The 23461-nt window shown below is 41.5% G+C and overlaps 2 protein-coding genes across 2 annotated transcripts in view; one reads left to right on the forward strand and one right to left on the reverse strand.

The window, feature by feature from the left end:
- EEA1 (early endosome antigen 1) overlaps nucleotides 1–4557 on the forward strand; it is a 140665-nt gene extending 136108 nt beyond the window's left edge. Inside the window, 3 exon segments of the mRNA XM_038401122.2 lie at nucleotides 1775–1895; nucleotides 2241–2339; nucleotides 4146–4557. Of these exon segments, the coding sequence (XP_038257050.2) occupies nucleotides 1775–1895; nucleotides 2241–2339; nucleotides 4146–4268 (343 nt within the window). The 3' untranslated portion in view covers nucleotides 4269–4557.
- Nucleotides 4558–12606: 8049 nt separating this feature from the next.
- The window catches only part of PLEKHG7 (pleckstrin homology and RhoGEF domain containing G7), a 60857-nt gene continuing 50002 nt past the window's right edge, over nucleotides 12607–23461 (reverse strand). Inside the window, exons 15-16 of the mRNA XM_038408933.1 lie at nucleotides 17065–17162; nucleotides 12607–12843 (exon numbers count right to left, since the gene is read on the reverse strand). Of these exons, the coding sequence (XP_038264861.1) occupies nucleotides 12736–12843; nucleotides 17065–17162 (206 nt within the window). The 3' untranslated portion in view covers nucleotides 12607–12735. The remainder of the gene's footprint in view (nucleotides 12844–17064; nucleotides 17163–23461) is intronic.

Consider the following 23461-nt stretch of genomic DNA (forward strand, 5'->3'; position numbering starts at 1 on the left):
TGCCCATTCCACAAGGGCTCAAGACTCGTCGGCAGCTTTCCTGGCACAGGTTCCAATACAGTAGATCTGTAGAGCTGCCACTTGGTCTTCAGTGCATACTTTTGCCTCTCACTATGCAATAGTCCAGTAATCCAGAGACGATGCGGCATTTGGTTCAGTGGTGCTGCACTCAGCAATATCTCACTCCGACCCCACCGCCTAGGTAAGGCTTGGGAGTCACCTAATTGGAATCAATATGAGCAAGCACTCGAAGAAGAAAAGACGGTTACTCACCTTTGTAACTGTTGTTTTTTGAGATGTGTTGCTCATATCCATTCTAAACCCTCCCTCCTTCCCCTCTGTCGGAGTAGCTGGCAAGAAGGAACTGAGGGGGCGCTGGGTCGGCTGGGGTATATATCTAGTGCCATGAAGGTGCCACTCCAGGGGGCTCCACAGCCGACTCACCGTGTGTTGCTAGGTGAAAATTCTCTGACGATGGTGCACGCAGCACGCACATCTAATTGGAATGGATATGAGGAACACATCTTGAAGAACAACAGTTACAAAGGTGAGTCTTTTTTGCTCTTTGGGTTACTCCAAATATAGATCTGTTTACCACAAAGTTCAACACCAAATGCTGTTTGTTTTGTTTGAGGGCAGGACCAGACCCACATTCTTTAACTCAGGGATCGGCAACCTTTGGCATGCGGCCCATCAGGGAAATCTGCTGGCGGGCCGGGATGGCTTGTTTACCTGCAGCGTCCGCAGGTTCGGCCGATCACAGCTCCCACTGGCCATTCAAGGCCAATGGGGCCTGCAGGAAGTGGCGTCCAGCACATCCTTCGGCTTGCGCCACTTCCTGCAGCCTGTATTGGCCTGGAATTGTGAACCACAGCCAGCAGAAGCTGTGATCAGCCGAACCTGCGGACGCTGCAGGTAAACAAACGGTCCTGGCCTGCCAGCGAATTTCCCTGACGGGCTGCATGCCAAAGGTTGCTGATCCCTGATCTGAAATCCCTATATACTACTGACTAAACTGTCCCAACAGTGGGAGTGTGCAGAGGACACTCAAAGAAGAAATGAAGGTTAATTGCCCATAAGCAAGGTTCTTTAAGATGGACTTTATATATTCATACTCCCTGCCCCCCTTCCCCTCTCCTGCAAAGTCCTAACTATTCGGGCTCTGCATTAGCAGTGAAAGAAACTGAGCCAGTGACTGCTGCCATGCCCCCCTTTATAGCCCTGCCTTCAGAACATGCTCAGACGCTGAGGGGAGAACATGGAGGGGATGTGTGAACATTCAGATAGACACTGCTCGTCGAAGACTGTACTGTTCAAAAGCACCAGTTGGTGTACATCCCAAGAATGTGAATATGTACGGTCCATCTTGAAGAACCTTGGTTACAGGCAAGAAACCTTCATTTTTTTTCCCTCACCTCCTTTCTGTTTGATTTGCTACAAAGTGGCCTGCCAGAACTGCTGCTGCTGCTGCTTAATGAGACTGTCCTGTTCTGCACTTGTTCAGAGCAGCATGCTCCAGTCTTGACCCCCTCTGAAACCTGGGCCCCGCTGTCCCTCATTTGGTACTCCCTCTGAGAGTGAGGCTCAGATGTGATCTTAGCTTAATTGTTAAAATACTACATCAATTTCCCAGCAAAGAAATACAATGGTTAATTATGGTCATACATTTATTTGTTGTGGATACATGGCCAAACCTTTCAGTGGTGACATTTTGCCCAATAGGATAGGAATTGCTTTGTATACGTTTAATTTACTACTTGCTATTCATCTTCAGGTGTATTAAAAGTGAGGGAGAAATTGAAAAGCTTCAAGCCAAACTCCTGGAACTGAAAAAAAAGCTGGACAATACAACTGCAGCAATGCAAGAGCTAGGCCGAGAAAACCAGTCGCTACAGGTATAAATCACATTGCGGTGACTAAGCATGTCAATACCAATATATAGTGATGAAAACTATTTTGACTTGTCACTCTAGATGTGTTAAAATGAGGCCCAGTGCAACTCAGGAGGCAGTTGATATCAATGGGAGCTTTCATGCAAGTTCAGAATTCAGCCCATAGTTTGGACTTCAGAAAGTTCTTTTTTATTTAAATAACTGTGAGCTTGCATTGTAACTGCTGAATCGCCATGGCTAATCCTCAGTGTTTTATCTTGATGCGTACAGCATGTGTGATGTAGTAGAGAAGATTAGTAAGAAATGGACTTGCATTTTAAAAAGTCTGTATTTCTTTTATTCACCTAGATCAAACACACACAAGCCCTAAACAGGAAATGGGCAGAAGACAATGAGGTACAGAACTGTATGGCCTGTGGGAAAGGCTTCTCAGTGACAGTCAGAAGGGTATGTGTGCCTTTGTGGGGATTCTCTAGAACTTTTTTCTTTCTGAACTGTTTTGGAGTTGAAGCAAAGTTAAAGAGCATCTTTAAAAGGTACTCCTAAACCTCAGTACAGCTCAGAAACATAGATGGGTTGTATTGTTTCAGATGTTATAAATTAACTGCTCAAGGCTTTGTCTACACACAGGTGTTTTGTGATGCTTTAACGATATCTGTGTAGAATTAGATATAGTTGAAGTGGTACAACTCCCTTGTGTGAACACAGGTTTTAGCAATATAAAGGTACTTACATCAGTATGGCTTATTTCTGTAAATTTAAATTCAGGCCTGATGTAAATGAGTGTAATTCTGTTGAAATCAATAATGATTCTCGTTTACATCAGGCATGACTTTAGTCTTTTATTTTGACTTTGAAGTACTTTTTAAGCACTGAGAAATACAAGATTCACACACAGCTCTGTCAGTGTAATCCTGTCCTACTTCCCCTCCTATCATTTGCAGTCCTTTGGTGTTTCCTGAGTCACAGTTTAGGGAAACTGCACCTGTGTTGCTGCTCACTGGTTCAGCAAGGGCACCCACTCTTGGTTTTCAGCTTCCCAGGTGTTGCTTTTCTTGGGTGGAGACAGGAGTCTCTTTCCCTTCTGACCGGGGCATTCTCAGGCTGGACAGTTCCTTGCCTTCACAGTGTCATCACAGAACAGATAGATACCCTAGGACACCACACATCTGTCTTTTCAGACACAGATAACAGTGTCATTGCTACACATATAAGTTACCACACAGTTCTTTGTAATCAAATCCACTTTATTCTTAAGGTAAAAACATTACAGAGAAAACATACTAAAAACAATAAAAGAACCTACATGCATGCTAATAAGTTAGCCAGAATTCATCCCAGCTTTCACATGGGCTCTGGCAAGTGCAGTCATTTAATATCCCATTTTAAGGGCATCCTTGTGGTTACAAGTTCATCAGAGCTTCAGGACAGAAGAAGCACATAGTCTTAAGAGGTCTCAGAAGGCAAAGTCTTTCCAAGGTTTGGGGCCCTCTGTGGACCAGGGGTCCTGTCTGTTGGAAGAAGGCCCTGAGCCAGATTAAAACCCAGGCTTTTGTCCAAAAGTATTTTCTGTTGATCCCTGGAGAATCCAATTTGAACTAGTATATGCATTTCATCTAGAAGGATGGCTTCAAAGACTGATAATGGAGAAAGTTCATTAACATCCCCCCACTCCCTACTACAGAAAGTGCATACCATTCCACAACAACAGATACACAATTGCATTTTTAATACAGCGTCCCCACGGGTGTTAAACTAATTCAGTAAGATTTAACTTAAGCTTCACTGAGTTATCTTAATTCTATAAAATTTGTTCAATATATTATAGGATATAGTCTATCACAACTGCTAATTGTATTGAATTATAGGGTGGTTTCAGCCATTTGAAGGGATTTGATTAAGTCCATGAAACATGCATATCATGGACCTAAAAAAGATTGAGGGTAAAACTTTCAAGTAACTGTTAAATCCCATTAAAAGTAATTTAGGAGCCTACGAGTCCTTAAAAGTCAATGAGACTTAGGCTCCTAAGCTACTTAAACATTTCTGAAAATGTTACCCTTATGCTCTTTAGAGATGGAGTTGTATATAAATCCAAAGTGCCACTTAGCCCCCAGTGTTAATAATTTAAATGCACATTTGAAATTAAAAAATGTAATTGATCTGATACTTTATGTAATAATTTCTTTTCATGTGCTGTGCCCACTATACAGTATTTGACAATTCAGTATTTGTTGTTTTCATCTTTCACAGCATCACTGTAGACACTGTGGAAATATCTTTTGTGCTGAGTGCTCCGCAAAGAATGCCTTAACTCCTTCTTCTAAGAAGCCTGTCCGTGTCTGTGATACTTGTTTTAACGACTTACAAGGATAACTGATTATCTCAAATGGCACTTAACGATACGCTAGAATTAGAATTTCTGTTGATGCACTTCGTACAGCACTCAGACTACTATTCAGTTTGAACAATGATTGTAACACTTGCAAAATTTAGTATATTTTAAAATGTTTTATTAATACTAAGTAAAACTATTGTATTTTTTGTGAGACAGGCTCAGATCATCCTCAGCTTATTGCCATTTACCCAGGAAAGAGCTTTTATGTCTAAGTTAGGAACATCCAGTTATTTGTAAATAAAGTTTAAACAGAGAAGCAACAATGTATTTTTTTAATCTTTAATTTTTGTGTTCAAAAGAAACGTGTATGTGATATTGCAGTTTTTGTTTCTTTCAAAACAGTAAGTTGCAAATATTTGCAAGGATTTTGTGTATCAAATATTGCTGTTTCAGTGGCATAATTACATTTTAATTGTTGCATTTGATTGCATAACTACCATACTTTTAAATCCCCTAGTACTTTCTTTAGGAGTTTTTCTCCTCTCTTGCTCTTGAATTTTTCTCTCTAAGGCTCCAATCCTGCAATAGTGGCAAACACCTGTACCCACATGGAACCCCGCTGACCTGCATGGGGCTCTGTGTGAACACAGCAGTCTGGCCACATAGAGCTTATTGCAATATCAGTGCCTAAATCACTGCCCAACTACAGCATTTGGATATTGGAGTACTTTTACATGTACTGTAAGGTACTAGCATTTGTACAGACAAGCTTGATTTAGTTGGGGATTGGTTCTGCTTGAGCAGGGGGTTGGACTAGATGACCTCCTGAGGTCCCTTCCAACCCTGATATTCTATGATTCTGTGAAGCTAGAAACAGGACTGCAAGTTTGGCTTCTGTTCTAGAAATGTTGCACAAAGCTTTCCCATATTGATTAATAGATTTGTTGAATAGAATATAACTTTTTATGTTATGTCTGTGGACATATAAAAAAATTATCCTCAGTTCTATTCTTTTTCTTTCCGTACTAACCATAGAAGCCCTTAAAGGGCCTTGGTGGTCTTTGAGGAACACCCAACTGTCCTGTGCTAGGTTTCCTACTAATGACCTATATTCAGAGACTCCAGCATTTTATATGATTTCTTCTTCTTGTCCCCCACATTAACTGGAAGAGGTTGGGATTATTCTATCCCTAACTGACTTGGTCTTTCCACTGCTTCTCCTGAACCTGTGGTGTTTGCATTTTTCTTAATCCTGGGTCTTTCTTGGTACAATAGTTTCATGATTTGGTCTGCTCAGAATGGTGGTTGAAACTGCTGCTGTTTTAGTTATATACAAAACAGTCAGACTTAATTAAGAAGTGAGGATATGATTTTAGACTCCGTTACTGTCATATTTTGTCTCCCTACTTGTGCTGGGGGAGTTTAAAAAGCGATGCATATACATACCTCTCTTCGTTGTGTAGGCAGAAAAAGTGAAATGTATGTACCTGTAATTTTTCCTTCTCTGAAGTGGGCTCCTGCTGCTCTATGATCCATTGCAACTGGGTTATTCCTTGTCATTTTCCAGACCAATTGCCTCTCTAGCTCCCCTGCTAACTGCCCAAGGTAAAAAGACTGTAAGTTCTAATGAATAAATATTATGAAAGATTAGCCACCTTAATTCATGCCATCTTATCAAAGACATGAATTAACAACCTCAGAAATAATAGACAGGTTTCAGAGTGGTAGCCATGTTAGTCTGTATCAGCAAAAAAACCAAGGAGTACTTGTGGCACTTTAGAGACTAACAAATTTATTAGGGCACAAGCTTTCGTGGGCTAAAACCCACTTCATCGGATGCATGCAGTGGAAAATACAGTAGGAAGATATATATACAATATGGTACGCACGAAGGGAAGTGGAAGGAGAAAAATTTAATTGCACCTCTGCCTGTAGATTCCAGCTGTCATTGGTAAGAAAAACAATTGGCTGGTGTAGTACAAAGGCAGGTGAGGTAAAACCCACTGATCTAAAGGAGGCCAGACAGGAAAGAGAAGGTCTACTGGCACTGGTAGGTTAGCGGAGAGAGGCCATGCTACATAAACCACATGTGAAGGAGCTGAAAGGTGGAATATAGTCAGTGCTCAGAACCCTCAGGCTGCCCTGCTGTAGTGGTGACTGGTAATAAGTATGGTGAATCTGAGCCATTGGAGTGGGGATTTTTTTTAACTGTAGTTTTTTAACTGTAGGAGTCAGAACTGCCCACAGAGAGAGGGGGCTGACAGAACCATTGATGGGGAAGGGCTGCAGGATGCCAAGCACAAGAAGAACTGGCTAAGACCTTTTCTGGAACAACTGGGCCAAAGCAGTCTGAAAGGAGTGAGAGGTCCTGCCCCATGGGATTTTCCTAACCCTCTGACTAACTGGCTGGAGATCCTCCTTGACACCATATTTCAACCCAGTCAGAACAGAAAAATGGCCAAGGACCTCTGACTTGTTGCTTTCAAATACCAGGTCCTTCTGATGAATTTCTGCCCCACATAAATTAAGGTTTGCCTGCCACATTTCTGCTGTTGGAATCAGCCCTTGCTGCTATGTTTCACCTTGGCTTGGAGTTCTGAGTAGCCTAGGACCACTGGCTTGGAGATCCTGCTGAGACAGCTTCTGTTGCTGCATTTCTGCACCAAACAGCTAAAGCTGTGTGCCACATTTCTGTACAGGTGGAAGGCAATACAGTAGTGTGTAGCTGGTCTGAGCCGGAGCTCCTTTGATCTTAGCTGCTACGTTGCTGTTTTCTCCTCCAGTGCTGGTTTCCTGCAGATTCCTGTTGTCCAAAGATCCTTCATCTACTAGGGGCACCAAGGAGAAAGAGAAAAATAAAAAATTATAATGGAAAAAAGCTCCAACCTGGAGATAGAAAGACCTGGAGGAAGCACCTGTTAGAGTTAGAGATTTAGTCACTTTTCTAAGTGGCTCCCCCTGCTGGTACTGGTATGTGATGCTAAAGAGAGAAAGATGTGTGGGGTTTTTTTTGGTTTTGTTTTTGTTTTTTAAAAGACAATCCTCCTGCCAAAACCCAGTTCTTGGAAGATGCGGACTGATCCAGGTGTAATGGATCCTGGAGTACCAGGTGCTCATTAGGGGGAATAATTTTGTCACTCTTTGAATGACTTAGACTATTGAGATCATCTCACTGGAAAATCTTTTCTTAGTGAAGCAGGAAAAGATTTTTGGGGAAAAAAATGTGAAGTAGCTTTTTGCAGATTATTGCCAAAAACAATTGATTGCCATTTGCCAACCTGTTGCTTGACATAAAAGAAGTGACCCCTAAAAGCAGAATATTCTCCAGAGCGCAGTAGGGACCCCAAGAAACTCAAGTACTTTCTAGTTTGTTAATGTAACTTAAATGCAATATGGGAATACATGCTTCTTACAACATTTGAAATTTATGACAAATACCTGGAGATAGAAAGGAAAATGCTGGAGCTTAAGACCAGAAGGAAAATAAAAATTGTCTAGAGTGACGAGTGAAAGCTCTGTAATGACACTATGATTGGAAGAGGTTGAGAACTGATGAATTAATTCATTGCAACCTCCAAAAACCTCTGGAGGAGTAGGAAATAGCATTGTCACTTGCACTATGCACTTTTTTCTTTCTAGCATAACTGAATATAATATACAATAAATGGAATGGCAATTTTGAATGCATACATGTAGTAATCAATCCACAGTGGGAGATATTTTTAGCTGGATTTCTCCTTGAATTATATAACTCCCCTTTGTTGTTAAGGGGAGTTGCACTCATAACTTCTCTGCACCCTAGGGGAGCATAACCCAAGGACGCACATAACAAAGGAATGGACATGGTCTTTAAAAAGCACGGCTGTGTTTATAAAGCTGTATCTTAAGATTTAAAATGAGATATGAATTTTACATATTTAAAAAAATCATGCCAATCAATTTTCATTCCTCAAGTAGGAAATTGCTTGTACTCACATTAGGTTATAGGGTAAGTTTGAAACTAACACATACACACAGTTACAGCAGAAGTCACTAAATGGTTTGCTTTTCAGAAATAGTAATAACAGAAAAGTAAAATTCTTGTAGAGAAACATGTACCTTTATTTGTCAATTCCCTCCCCCCCCGGGGGGCTCTAAATAAAGCAATTTGCATTTTTAGAGAGAGAAAACATAACACATCACTTTACATTAAGATTTTAAGAAAACACAGAGATTTGCTAGTAGGTAACATTAACCATTTCTGCCTTTGTCCACAGCATACCATATAATACTATGCACTCATCATACAGCAGGTTCATGAGTATCTTTTCACTGGATTACATAGAGTACATTTGAAGATATTAATGGGAAAAAACTCTGATGTTAAGCCTCTCAGAAGAGTGTTGTTTTAGAAGCAAAAAATTTGGTGAAGTTTCCTCCCCCCCAAAAAATTTAAAAATAAAATCCCAATCTTTTTTTGCATGCCTTTTGGGGTGGGGGGTTACAGGGGTGAAGAGAGTGGCTTGTGGAGAGTATGTTCATTGTTTATATGTCAACAGGCCAGTGCTGGCCGGTCCAGAGCTCCTGCTGTTGGCTCTATTGCAAAGTACTTTGTTGTATCACCTTGTTAAATCCCAACTCCTGGCACCAAAGGGATATTACAAGACTGTCTCACTGGGTTAGTGAATACCGGAACTTTTTATAGAAATGTGTCCAAAATGCTGCTTGTATAGGATTTGTCACTTTTGTAAGAAAATAAAATAAAATAAAAAAAAAAATCCAGCCCACCATTCGATGCCATATATGATTTTATTTAAACTACCTCTCAGTGTGTAATTCAACCAAGTAGTCCAGTTTAATAGGGGTTCCTCACTGTAGTGTTATGTAACAGTTATAGAGACTGCCAAATTTGCAAGTTGTCTGTCACCAAAAAAAAATTTAGTCTTTTAGTGTATGCTTAAACATTATCCACTAATTTCTAATTATTGTAGACTCAGTCGTTCTTTTTTACCTTTGTAGTTTTAATCCTACAACTCTAGCTGTTGGAGGGAAAATAAATCACTACCACAAACTTTCATAGTTATGGTTTGTTGGGTTACAACAGTTGTATAGGGAGCTTTGTCATAGCATCATCCACTAATTAATCCACTCTTAATTTAGCCTTTTTTCACAATACTCTAGATATGAACTTCATGAATAGATTTCTTTAATGGACGAGTGCTACAAATTATATTGTTTTGTTTGTCTCTTTTCTGAATTTTAATGGTTTATTATCATTGCAGATGTGAATATTGGGCATAAAATTGACTAATTTTCTGTGTAATTGTATAAAATAGAATTGAAAAAAAGCTTTATGTTTTTAACCCACTATTTAGAGATAATATGTTACGTTTGCCTTATGATGCAGTTTTACCTACGGAACACTGCACTTCTTTTAAACTGGATCATACACTCATAATGGGCATACTACAAAACTTATGTATGTGTAGATAGACTTTGCATGAACATTTTTTCATCAATTTGATTTTTAAGTCTTACTTTCAGTGTTGTGTTTACTAATTGTGATCATGTAGTTGTGCCTTACATTGTGAAAGAGTTTAGTCCAGTATGCACTGCAATTCCTAAACTCTGCAATTGGGTGGTGACTAAAGTTGTGGACAAGAAAATAATACCATGCATCAACTAATTCTGTGTAAAGTATGATGGACAGATGCTTGTTGAAATGTTACTTTTGTTTTCTAATCTGTTAAAGGAATGATAATAAAATTAGATCTTTCTAATAGAGCAGTTTTGTAATTTTCACACTTATCTTGTCCTATCTTAAACAACATTATTTTGAACTGTGGGTTGTATGAGTTTAGAAACTGATTGTCAGGAAGCAAAAAACTAGAGAGCACTCTTGGCTTTCCAGCTTCTTGCTCCTCAAGGAATTGCCAAGAAACTTTTCACTATTGCAAGGAGGTGATAAGAGCAATAATTTACTCAATTTCAGCATTCACCAATTTCATTCAGAATGATTTGCTTTTCCCCTCTATCTCAAAATCTGTCTCCACACTCAGTTACTTGAGGTGGCTGTTGTGTATTTTGGACATTGGCCAAGTAGTGTGTAGCTGTCAGTCCCTTCTGTCATTGACAGTGTTACCTTTATATTATGTCCAGTGTAGTCTGTATTGCTCTGGCATGAATGAGGGAGGCTCAAAGTCTGCTTCCTAGTCTAACAAGCATCTTTTACTTTGCACCTGAACACCCTTTTGTAGGTCTGTCTTCACTGCAGTGTTAACCTGAATGATTGGCACTCAGGTCTAAGCACCAAGGTTATCCCAGTTCAGGTATAAGCAGCCACATTGCAAAGCCATACCTAAATTACTGTCTCCTCACTGGTGCTGCACAAACCCATGTGAGGTGCTAGGACTTCTGGGGTCATATCCCATGGTTCTTAGTGCTGCATTAAGCTGAGCAGCTCTGATTGTTTCCTGTGAATTGTGGGAGAACTTGTTTGTCCTTCTGGGCACAGGGGGTTAGGGAGGGGGGAGATACTGGAGGACTATCAGCACTCAAGTGATGGAGTCTGAGTCCTCATTGGAAAGTGGATGAGTTACCAGCACAGGTGTAAGCAGCACTTGGACTTCAGCATGTAACTCAGGACAGGCCAGCTAGCCTGGGTGTAGAGCCAGCACCACACTGTGTAAGAGAGTTTTGTTTGTGGACAGCAGCTAGGGTAGGGGTAACACCCCAGTAAGAGTCTGAGTTAACACCATAGTGAAGACAGCACTAAAACTGATGGTTTCTACTGAAAATTTTATATCCTGAGATTGAATATTCAAATTCTTCTACACACTCATAATCAGCATTGTATACATAGTCTACAGAGCCATCAGTAGAGCCCTATGAATTTCTTCTTATGTGATGTATAATTTTTCATTTTATTTTTTGGAAACTTCTTGTTTTATCCATTCTCCCCCCATGGCCCTGGGGGCACGGTTTGCAGATCAAGGCCACCCTGCCCTCACCCCCAGTGGTGTCTCCTGTCCTGTGAGGCTGGTCCTAGATTTCTGCTCCAGGTGTTGCAGTCAGGTGTTTCTGGTTTCAGTGCCACTCACATTTGGCCCAGCTGCCTCTCCATCATTATGTCAGAGGGGTGATAGGGCCAAATTTGAGTGAGTGGCATTTTATTTTGTTTTATTTGGTGTTATTTCATATTTGTGAAACAGAAAACATGGGGCTCTAATCTTCAGTATGATCCTGTAATCCTTCCTCATGCTTACACTGAGTCCCGTAATCTGGTGCTGAGTAAATCTAAAATATACTTTTACATTCTGCAGCTGTTTGAATGTAAATCCTGTAGGTACTTTGCCTCCTTATAATTTATCTTAAGAAACTGATCCTGTGTACCATGTAGATATGTTGGTTATATCCTGAATGCTTGGTTTGACCACTGAAATATTAAGTCACACTGAACTATCTTAATTCAAAGTGAAATCTGAAGTGAAATTGAGCTGTCTAAGAAAGGTAAGCAGTAGCCATCCAAATACCAAAGTCTAATCACTGATTGAGGTACAATATTGAAGACAGAGCTCTGACAACTCTAGAACAATACATTATCGTTAGGAATACCACGCATGTGAGGTCTGTTGACCAATTTAGCCAAAGTGAGATGCCTTGACATTTATTCCTTCTTTAGGAAAAAGACCTTTTGTGCAATGTGATTTCATTCTGATTATGTGTACTGGAAAATTATCAGTTCACTCAGTCAATGTGAGATGTAAGGGGTAGATTTTCAAAGGTACAAAGGGCAGTGAGGCACCCAACTGCCATTGAAAACCATTTGTGCCTTTGAAAATTCCCCTTATAAGTACAATATTAGCACAAGTAATTTTTTATTTTTAGTGATGGATTAGGTATTCGGTAAGGAAGCCCATGTTTTGTTACCCAACCACAAATGAGGATCTTTCTCAAAAGAGTCCATAAAGCCCCAATGCATTTGAATGTATTAGGACAGCGAGTGAACTCCGAAAATAATCATCCATACCTTTCCTCCCTGGACACACATTTTCCAAAATAATTTTCCCTCTCCTGCTCAGTGAAACAGCAGCAGCAAGGCAGCAAACCCCTGTGGCCAGAGCCTTCCTCTGAGAGAAGCTAGAGGGCACCCAAGAGTGATTCAGTTGTTCCACTGAGCTCACTATTCCACTGTAAGAAGAAAAGGAGTACTTGTGGCACCTTAGAGACTAACAAATTTATTAGAGCATAAGCTTTCGTGAGCTACAGCTCACTTCATCGGATGCATTTCTCCTTTTCTTTTTGCGAATACAGACTAACACGGCTGCTACTCTGAAACCTGTCATTATTCCACTGTGTCTGTTTTGTTTCTAGTTCCACTTTGGACAAGATGCACCATGTCCAGCCTCCAACCAGTCAGGTCATAGGGCCATTGTTATCAGAAACTAACAAGGATTGTTAAAATAATTTTGTTATCACTATATAGACTGGCTTAAACCTGGATCTGTCAATTTTGTATTTACAAAATTAAATTTCAAAGGATTCAGCTGGCAAACAGAAAAAGGAGTTTTTCTGAGTTTCATGTCCGTTGGCATAATCGGAGACTGCAGTTTCTATCTCTGACATCCATGTTTTCTGTAAGAGGAAAAATAATGCTTGATAAACCCTGAGGTCCTAAAAAAGTTTTAATAGCTAAGATACCTAAACTTTTAGAGTCTTGAATCTATAAAAATACATTGTACAATGTTTGATGGGGCACCTTCTCATAGCTTACTTCTAGAAGAGAAGGTTGATTTATGTCCATAAGTTGTTCCATAAACCTGGAATCCAGATTCTCCAGTCTGGCTCAGGGCATATTACGCTGCATAAGTGGTGCAAAATGGCCTTAAAACAACCAAAATCTCTATGGATAGGGAAACTCTGCCGCCTCCTGCACCACCCATCTCCTCACCCCCATCATTGGAGGAGGAACATGGGTAAGTCATGGAGCTTCAAAACTCATGATCCTTCATTGGACTGAGGTCTGGTACAGACCTTATGCCAGAGTAGACCCCTTGCTATCCTAATTTATTCCAAGACCATTCACTCAAGTATTCACACAGTGGAGAATCAGGGCCAGGGTTTTGTTTAGTAACACAAATAACTTTTCTATGATCCAAAAATAGGTACTTTCCACTGTTGACTAGCCTATATGTGCAAAGAATGGAGCATAGGTAACAATATCAAGCAGATCAAGGGCAGAACAAAATTGAAGCACAATCCAAGTTCAGTTCAATTACCATGCAGTCTCTAGCTTTCCCATAGAAAACATGTTTGAGAAGCCAGGGTGTAATATTCCCAGCTGGGCTTCTAACTGCGCTGTAGTGCAGAGATGACACTGATCATATTTGTAGATGGTGTCTTCTTACCCATGGGCAACAGAGAGTCTTCCTTGTTAATACTGTTACTCTATGACTATCCTAGCACTTGTGTTGGTAAAACTTATGTCACTCGGGTGTGAAAAAAAAATCACCGTGGACTGACCCAAGTTACACTGACTAAAGTGCTGGTGTGGACAACACTATGTCGATGGGAGAGCAGTGCTCTGAAGATCCATAACGGAGAGCATCTGTGCCTGCTGGTGCAGACGATGAGAGTCTCAGGGACCTAATGGACTCCTCACTGCTCCAGGACACCAAATGAAAAGTAATACTCAGAAATGTCTCTTCCCACCTGGATGGCCAGGAGGCTAATAGCTGAGCTCCTGTGTCCTATTGGCTACAGATCTAGCCATGATGTCTGCATTCATCATCTCCAGAGTCAGACAGAGTAGCACCATATACAGGGAAGAGAACGGGGGGGGGGGGGGGGGGACACAAAAAAAACCAAAAACCAACCCAGCCATACCTCTCAATCTTCAATCCAACCAGTGTTTGACATAAGCAATCAAAATGTGTGGCAAGAAGCCAAACTGTGTTTTATTGCATACTACACAATGATTGATAGGTTCTATAGTTAAAAGATTTTTAATCTGTTTTTAAGGAGGTTCTTTCACTGGATGAATTAAATAAACCTGTTTTAAAAATAGAAAAACAACTGCAGTCATATGCAACTCTAAGAAACTCGCATACAAGTCATGAACAATGTTTGAATACTGGATCTTTACTATTTCTAGTACAGACCTCTAACTTTTGATCTCAGGGAGTAACGGTTATCTTGTCTGTGGAGCAGCCGGGGGGGGGGGAGGAGGGTGAGAGATGCACTTTGAAGTGGGTGATTGTGACAGGGGACACTCACCTCTCATGAGCACCTCCTGTCAGGTGCAAACCTGCACACTCTCTCTGCTACCAGCACTCCCTGACAGCTGTTAGGTGGGTCTTCAGTGGCCCAGCCCTCCGGTCAGGTCACACACAATCAAATGAACAAATAAACCCTTTCCAGGATTAAAAAAAAAAGGAGTCGAACAGGGCCTATCCCTGTGCCCGGTTCGTATTTGAAGCCCTGTCTCTAGGCTCAGTTCTCAGCCCTTCTGGGCTAGCTTTAGGCCCCTCCCTGCCCTGGTATGGAACAGAGCCCACAGGGCTTTCTCCCTGGAGAGATCAATTCTTCTCAACCCAGCTCTCCAGCCAGGTTACGCCTTCAAGGTCAGTCCCCTTCCTGGGGTAACAGAATTCAACAAAGGGTTAGTGCTCTACAGGGTCATCAGCCATGTCCTAAAGCCCTTTAAATTCCAGCTTTGTGCTTGGGCTTCTACATGAAACTTGTCCCCTTCTCAGGGCTTTGGCCACTCCACCAATGGGAGGGGACCCTGGCCCACCCACTACTCCAGGTCCCAACAAATAGCAATCACATGTTGCTTCCTTTAACTCCATTGTTGCTGCTGTTCCTTGAGCCATTTCCCACATAACCCCTTCCTCTTCACCCTTATCTCAGGCCTGAAGTGCTCAACTGCCTTCCTTCCTCACAGAATGCCAGTGCCACCAGAACCTGTCTTCTGGTTCTCACTTGAGCACTAACAAGGGGGCACCTTCCTTACTCCTCTGGTCCTGCCAGAAACTGACCTGCTCAGTCCTGCAGCTCTTTTTAACTGTGCCTGCTTCACTCTGATTGGCCACTTCCCTGCAGTCTCTCTAGGCAGACCTGGAGGACTCACCTTCACTGCTTCTTTTCTTCAGGCAGGGTATGGCAGGATCGCAAAGTCTCCAGCAGAGGGCCTTGTACACCCTATCACAGTGATACAGCTGTGTGCTATGCAATAGTGAAATGTTGGGTTCAGGATTCTTGGGTTTAATTCCTGGCTCTAGGAGGAAGGGTGTGATCTCGTGGTATGGGTCAGAAAAGCCAACCAAATAGACTGGGCAGAGCCTTTCTGATGGGCAGAATAGCTGTGCGAATGAGACTTAGTCTGCCATATGAGAGACTTGGATTCTACTCCTAGCTCTGCCAAAGTGACTTTGTGCAACTTTTCCGTGAACTTATCTCTTGCATTCTCATATGTCTGCTGAATGTTGTCTGACTGCGCTGTGCAGCGGCACAGGGAGTCTGATTTAGCTGTAATGTGGAACATCCCGCAAAATCCAGTAAATCTAAGAGCTGTCCTCAGCTGCTTCAGGATGCAGTAGCCTTTTCTGAATAGGACAGGTCAATGAGAACATATCACTCTGGTGCTCCATGCAGTGTACTGGCTCTCTTTGAAGTGCCTTCTTTGAAGATACTTCAAGATCCTGATCTACAAAGTTGTCAGAGGGTCGCAGACAGTGTTTTTATTCTGAGACCCACAATACCAGCTGTAAACATCAGGGCCCCTTGGCTGAGCTAGTTGAAAATTGTGCTGATTGTGAAGTGCATAAATTGGGTCAGCTCATTTCACGTAGGCCCCCAAAATACTCTCCAATGCGATCTACCTTTTAAAATAATGTGGAACTGAAAGACAATGTGTTGTTGCATTATTATTAACCTATAATGAAGATGCTGTTTAATATCAGGATTTTAATGCTCAGACATATGTTGCAGGACTCGGAGAAGATGGAACTAAACTGGAACACTGCCAATGTTAGAGGGCTAAGTATTGTATCAAGATTGTAACTACTTTCAGAACCTATTTCAGATGTGAGCTAGTGACTTAGAAGTAGAAAGGGTATATTTATTGCCTTGCCCTGGGGCACTCTGTCTACCATGTTCTGTATTTTTAAGCATTAGTGTTATTTGAAAGTCTCATTTTATTCTTCCGGGTGCTAATGAATGAAATACAACGTATAGAACCAATCTGTTATATTCCATGAACCGCCTAGCCCACATTTAGATGCTGCAAATAAATAATAAAATGTAACCGTCTATTACTCAAAATTCAGGCTGGTGTGCAGATGAAGGGGAATTTACATACTCTTGGAATCAAATTCACTTTCTTGGAGACAGACCCCTTTTCATACCATACCCACTGGTATGTAATTACAATCGTTTTATAAATGTATATAATAATATATATGCAAAAATGATAAAATACATTTTCAAAGTGTGGCGTGGGGTAATTAGACTGACAAATGTCAAAGTTTTATGGTCTTAACATTATTACATAAAAATAGTTTTAGATTTTGGGAATGGCTCAGTTTCTTGATTCCTGTTATGCAGGAATTGAACTTTAAAAAGTCAGAATTTGAAAAGCTAGTATGTGACCTGCTGGAGGTCCTCACTTAAAATCAGTACATGGGTACTGTAATTACAAACTCTATAACATGTGCAATGATTTGTTTTAGGGAAGAGAATAAATCAGGTCATATTTCTGTCAGATATAATTGCTTAAAGTAAAATACTCTTTAGAAAAGATCTTTCCCTTGATAAATGTAATTTTAAAAAAGTCTCCTAAAATACAGGACTTACTTTGACAGTCTCTGTTTGTGCTTGTAGAAGGAAGACTCCGATGCACTGTTGATATCTATTTTCATGTTGTATTACAAAAGCATTTCGCAGCCCAAGGACTATAAAACAAAACAAAACAAATGAAAGAACACACACAAAGTAAGCCATCTTATCAAAATCCCATCAGATTGATTCATTATATATCAATCATATCTTTGTTTCTCCCTGGAAAATCAGCTTTTCTGATTGCTTATTAGAGAAACACATGCTGGCAGTTTGAATTTTGTTATGAAAAAAAATAGCCTCAAATAATTTCAAAAAGTTAGTTCTGCAATTAGCTGCTTTTGAGTCTTGTTCAGGGGGAAAATGGTCTACGAGGGGTGCTATGTGTTGTATTGAAAATACTGGAGGAGATTCTTTGCTGTGCCAAGAGACAAAGCAAAGAACTTCCAGCTCAGGGGAAAGGGGTGGGGTCTATGGTGGCTTTAAACCACCTGGGCACCATCCTGATACTGGGGTGCTCCTGTGACTGGAAAGGTTCCAGGTGTAACTTAGCCTGTATGAGTTATGGCTGTGAGAGTTGTGGCTGCCCTATAGACTCCTTACTTAGAGTCTCCTGTGCCTAGTGGCACATAAGGCAACCCATTTTTCCCATTGCTGTCTGTCCAGAGCAAGATGTTTGACTCCATGAGATGTTGCCATAATGGAGACAACTTCCTTTTTGATCATCCTTTGATAGGTCATTCTTTGTCCTGCCTGGCTTCCCTTCCCTCCAGGTGGAAGCCAATCTAAGATGCATTTTGTCCTTCTGCCATGGGGTAGCCTGATGACCTTGCTGAGCCACTGTAACTATCTCTGTCTGTTTATTCAGTCCCCAGTGTGCTGACGAAGTTTCTTCTTAAAAAGCACTGCTGAAATTAATTCAGCTTCCTCTTGTACACTTCCACCATCTGCCACATTTCCAAGCTGTAAAATTTTATTGGAGGATAATAGCATTGTACAATCTCATTTTAGGTGTGTAGATGTATCTTCTTACTCTTCCAGATATTTGACAAATGGGAAAATAATCCACTGGCTTTGCTGATTCTTCCTTCACTTCTTTAGCAAGCTGACCATTAGCAGATATTGTACTTCCAAGAAGTCTGAAGTAATTAATTCTTTGTTACTCTTTTTCATCAATCACATATCAACCAGTGTTGACAGCATTCTCTCCTATCTCCATGATCTTGATCTTCTGTGTACAGATAAATCCCATTTTGGCAGCTTCTGTTTTTTTGCTCATACAGAGTCTTTTCATTCCATCCAAGTTGGTATCCAACATGACTGTATCATCTGCAAAATCGAAGTCTTTCAGCTTATCTCTTACCCAAATAACACCAGTGATCTGGCAGCAGCCATTGCTCTTCTCATCACAAAGTCTGTGACAATGCAGAAAAGAAGTGGGGAGAGTATGCAACCTTGCCTTGCACCACCAGTAACAATCTGTGACTCCATTCTCTGTCCTGACACAGCAGGCACACTCATCATACAAAGCTTTTATCCAATTTAACAGGGTCTGAATGAATGCCTCCCTGACAGCTAGCTGGGAGGGGAAGAGACTACAGGTATGTTTATGTAAATACAGTTTGCTCCTGCTCTGTTTACATAGTCATCATTTACAGCTGTCAAAGGATCAACTTTGGCTGGTGTTGGGTACAAATGGCCTTAGTACTGAATGCAGGGGTAGTGAAATATGATTACCAATGTTGTAATTATTGTAGGAATATAGGAAAGCAGGACTGTGTTTAACCTGTCCCAAATGAGGGGTCAGGGGGACCTCCTCAGTTGGAAGAACCTCATTAAGCAGGGGCTCGAATGTCAGAGCCCTGTGAAAGTAAGAGGGGTGGGGATAGGAGTCCCGGTGTCAGGGTCAGGAGGTTGCATAACCCCATCCACCCCCTCCCCCGGGTCCTCTCTAGACTGGCGTAACCTGTTCTTCCCCACTGTTCAAAGAATAGAGCTAAATAGGCTTCATTAGGAGCCTCTCTTGTTATTTTAATTGCTCAATCAGAGCTGAAACCAGTTGTGGTGGGACTGTGTTTCTGCCCAGCCTGCAAAAGAGCTGAAAATCACTGAGAGTCTGATGTGCAGAGGTCACAGCAGAGAGGCAGAAGGTGACTGACAGTCAGCTGGCGAATGAGTGACCAGCATGGTGGTGGTGGAGAGGCATGATGAGCAGCCATCAGGGCAGTGACGGAGAGGCGTGATGAACGGCCAGCAGGGTGGCGGTGGAGAGGTGTGACGAGTGGCCAAGAGGGCGGCAGCAGAAGAGAGGCGCAATGAGCAGCCAGCTGGGTGGCTGGTGGAGGGGAACGGTGAGCAGGTGGCCAGTGAACGACCAGCAGAGCGAGTAAGATGCCTCTTTACCCACCACCCATGGTGGGAGGTGAACTCTGCAGCTGCACCTCTGAACTCTGGATCTGCACTGACCAAGGACAGCAACTGTGAGTGGGGTGTAGAGAAGGGTCGGGCATGTGAAAGGGACTTTTGGGTTGATAGACTTGAGAACCTGAGAGGAAAAGGGCACTGCCCAACCTACTTTGGGGTGGGTCTTTTACTCATGGTTTATGTTTATGAACACTGTTTGTGGTGTTTTCCCAAATTAACTCCAAGTTAATTCCCTCCTCTTATTAAAAGTTTATTTTCTACGCTCAGACTCTGTGCTTGCGAGTGGGGAAGTATTGCCTCTCAGAGGCACCCAGGGGTGGTGTGTAATTTCCCCAGGTTACTGGGTGGGGGCTTGAGCCGGTTTCTTGTTGTATCAATGGAACAGAATCCCTAGATATTGAACCTGGCCCTGGTAGCTGCTGGCTCCACCTGGTAGAAGGGTTACACATGTTCGTTGGAATTTCACAGAGTCTCAGGATCTTCTAGAGAGCTTCTTTATTAAACACTTTTATAAATTCAATTAAATTGAAAACCATCTTCTGCTGGTATTCTAAGCTTTTCTTAATAAATTTTGGGAAGGTGGAAACCTAGTCTGAACACCACCCCATGGGTTGAAATCCACGATGTTCTTCCTGAGTACTTTGGCAGTTTTCCTCCTATTCAAACTGATAATGCCAAATGCTTTTCCAGGTATAGATAGATGTCACCCCTCTCCAATGAACACAAATAAGTTGGTGCCCCTCTTTAGGGATCATGCAGATAATACTTCTTCTCCAATCTTAGGCTGCAGCACTGCCTGGAGTCTCCACAGCACTGCATATTGTGACCTGGCCCCCAACACGCTCCTGACTTTAAGGCTTACGATAGAGTCCTTTGAAAGGTAGTCTTGTGGTTGTCTTCTGCAGTGCCTGCTCTGGGCAAATCTTCCTCTAACCAGTTAATGGAGCTTTGAGAGATCCTTTCTGCTACCCTGGCCCTTTGACCTGGCATAAAGGGGCCAAAGAGGGGTGAAGAGCTCACCCATAGTCTTAACAGTACGCTTTCATATGTTTCCTTAAGATTTTCCATCAAAACAGAGTGGAATCAATTATAATTGAAGTAAGAAAGTAACTAGACCTTTTAAAAAGGAAAAGCAAAATGGCATGGTTTTAATGTTTTTGGTGTTCCAGGCAGTGTCGCTATGCAGTAACTACGGGTTTGTCTACACAGCATTTTGAAGTGAGCCTCCTAGCCCGAGTCAGCAGACTTGGATTAGCGGGACTCACTCTAAAACTAGCTATGTAGATGGTGTTTGGAAGTTGCAGCTCGGGCTCTGAAGCCCACCCCCTCCCAAAGGTTCAGAGCCTGAGCTTCAACTTCAAAGTGCTGACTACACAGCTATTTTTAGCATACTCATGTGAGTCTATCAACCGGCCTAGGAGGCTTTCTCCAAAATGCGGTGTAGACATATCCTTAAGTGCTCTTAGGAGCTGTAACTCTTTGTCAGATGCTGTATTCTTTTTCACACTTGAAATTCACAAGGGTGTTGAGATCATAGAGATCATTGAAATGTAGGATTGGATGGGAAGTTGGTAGGTCATCTAGTCCAGTCCCCTGCACTGAGGCAGGACTAAGTATCATCTAGGCCATCCTCAACAGCTGTTTGTCTAACTTGTTCTTAAAAACATCCAATGACAGAGATTCCACAACTTCCCAAGGTAATTTGTTCCAGTGCTTAACTACCTTTAGAATTAGGAAGTTTTTCCTAATGTCAAATCTAAATCTCCCTGACTTCAATTTAAGACCTGTTCTGTCCTCAGTGGTTAAGGAGAACAATTTATCACCCTGCTCTTTACAACAACCTTTTATGTACTTGAAGACTGCTATCATGTCCCCTCTCAGTTTTCTTTTATCCAGACTAAACAAACCCAGTTTTTTTCAATCTTCCCTCATAGGTCATGTTTTCTAGACCTTTAATCATTTTTGTTGCTCTTCTCTATACTTTCTCCAATTTGTCCACATCTTTCCTGAAATGTGGCACCCAGAAAGGGACACAATACTCCAGTTGAGGCCTAATCAGCGTGGAGTACAGTGTCTTGCTTACAACATTCCTGAAAATACATTCCAGAATGGTGTTCACTTTTTTTTTTGCAAAGTATTACATTGTTGACTCTTATTTTGTGTGTGATCCACTATAATCCCCAGATCCTTTTCTGCAGTATCTCTTCCTAGGCAGTCATTTCACATTTTGTATGTGTGCAACTGATTATTTCCTTCCTAAGCAGAGTTCTTTCCATTTGTCCTTATTGAATTTCATCCTATTTAATTCAGACCATTTCTCCACTTTGTCAAGACCATTTTGAATTCTAATCCGGTCCTCCAAATTGCTTACAACACCTCCAAACTTGTATCATCTTCAAACTTTATAAGTATATTCTCTATGCCATTATCTAAATAATTTATGAAGATATTGAAGGGAACTGGTCCCAGGACAGATCCCCGTGGGATCCCACTGAATGTAGCCTTCCAGCTTAACTGTGAACCACTGATAACTACTCTCTGAGTATGGTTCTCCAACCAGTTGTTGGAAAGTTTACTTGTTAAATTATTGCTATGAAATAATGTTGCTGTAGCATGTCCATCCCCTGTAAAGTCAATTTATTTTTAGGAACAAGATCTCCTGAGGGGACAACACAAGGCAAGAGTATTTTGAGAAAGAAAGAGCATGCATCGCTTTTCCTAGCTGCTCCTTCAGATGGTGCCTATTGTTCATGGTCATTGATTTATTGCTGTTATGTAGTAAATTCCCTGCAGACATTACTTCAGACAGATGCAGCACTGCCTCTAACTCTGATGGTTGATTTCAATTCCAAGATGGGACTGCAAGTAGCCCTAATTCAATAGAACTCTTGGGCATGGGTTTATCTTTAAGTGTGTGTCTAATCCCATCTATGTTCAGCTAAGCATATGCTGAATCATCTTGGATTTCAATGCAGAGCAGAGCTGTGCTTTGTTTTGTTCCTATTTTCAGTGGTGTGTACACCAGACATTTCTCTACCCAAATGGCCCACACTGCACAATTCCCTCTGACTTCAATGGAGCCAGGATTTCATCCCAAGTACTTAGGTCTGAGAAGTTGTTATGGGGACTTTCCCTTGTGCCTTGCATTTTGGGCTGCAGTTTCCCTATTACACCCTCTCTCCCTCCTGGGATATGTGCTGGGGTAGCATTGCAACACTGAGCCTTGGAGTGGGCCCAGTTATGATTTCATTAATTTTTTTTTATTCCCTGCTTCCATTAAAGTGAGATCAGAACCTGGCTCATTTATTTTATATTTAGTACTGCTGAGAGGACAGATCAAAATTCAATTCTGAGAATGTGGGATGGGATCTCCTCCCTGAAAATGATGCCCCTGGCCTGAGGTTAGCTTTCAAAAGCTGTCATAAATATAAAGGGAAGGGTAACCACCTTTCTGTATACAGTGCTATAAAATCCCTCCTGGCCAGAGGCAAAATCCTTTCACCTGTAAAGGATTAAGAAGCTAAGATAACCCTGCTGACACCTGACCCAAAATGGCCAAGATTCTTTCAAATCTGGAGGGGGGGAACAAAGGGTTTGCTTTGTCTGTGTGATGCTTTTGCCGGGAACAGATCAGGAATGCAGCCTTACAACTCCTGTAAAGTTAGTAAGTAATCTAGTGAGAAAATGCATTAGATTTTCTTTTGTTTAATGGCTTGTAAAATAAACGGTGCTGGAAGGAATGTATATTCCTGTGTTTGAGTCTTTTTGTAACTTAAGGTTTTACCTAGAGGGATTCTCTATGTTTTGAATCTGATTACCCTGTAAGGTATTTACCATCCTGATTCTACAGAGGTGATTCTTTTACCTTTTCTTTAATTAAAATTCTTCTTTTAAGAACCTGATTGATTTTTCATTGTTCTTAAGATGCAAGGGTTGGGTCTGTGTTCACCTGTACAAATTGGTGAGGATTATTATCAAGCCTTCCCCAGGA

This window comes from Dermochelys coriacea, chromosome 1 (assembly GCF_009764565.3).
Source record: "Dermochelys coriacea isolate rDerCor1 chromosome 1, rDerCor1.pri.v4, whole genome shotgun sequence".
NCBI lineage: Eukaryota > Metazoa > Chordata > Testudines > Dermochelyidae > Dermochelys > Dermochelys coriacea.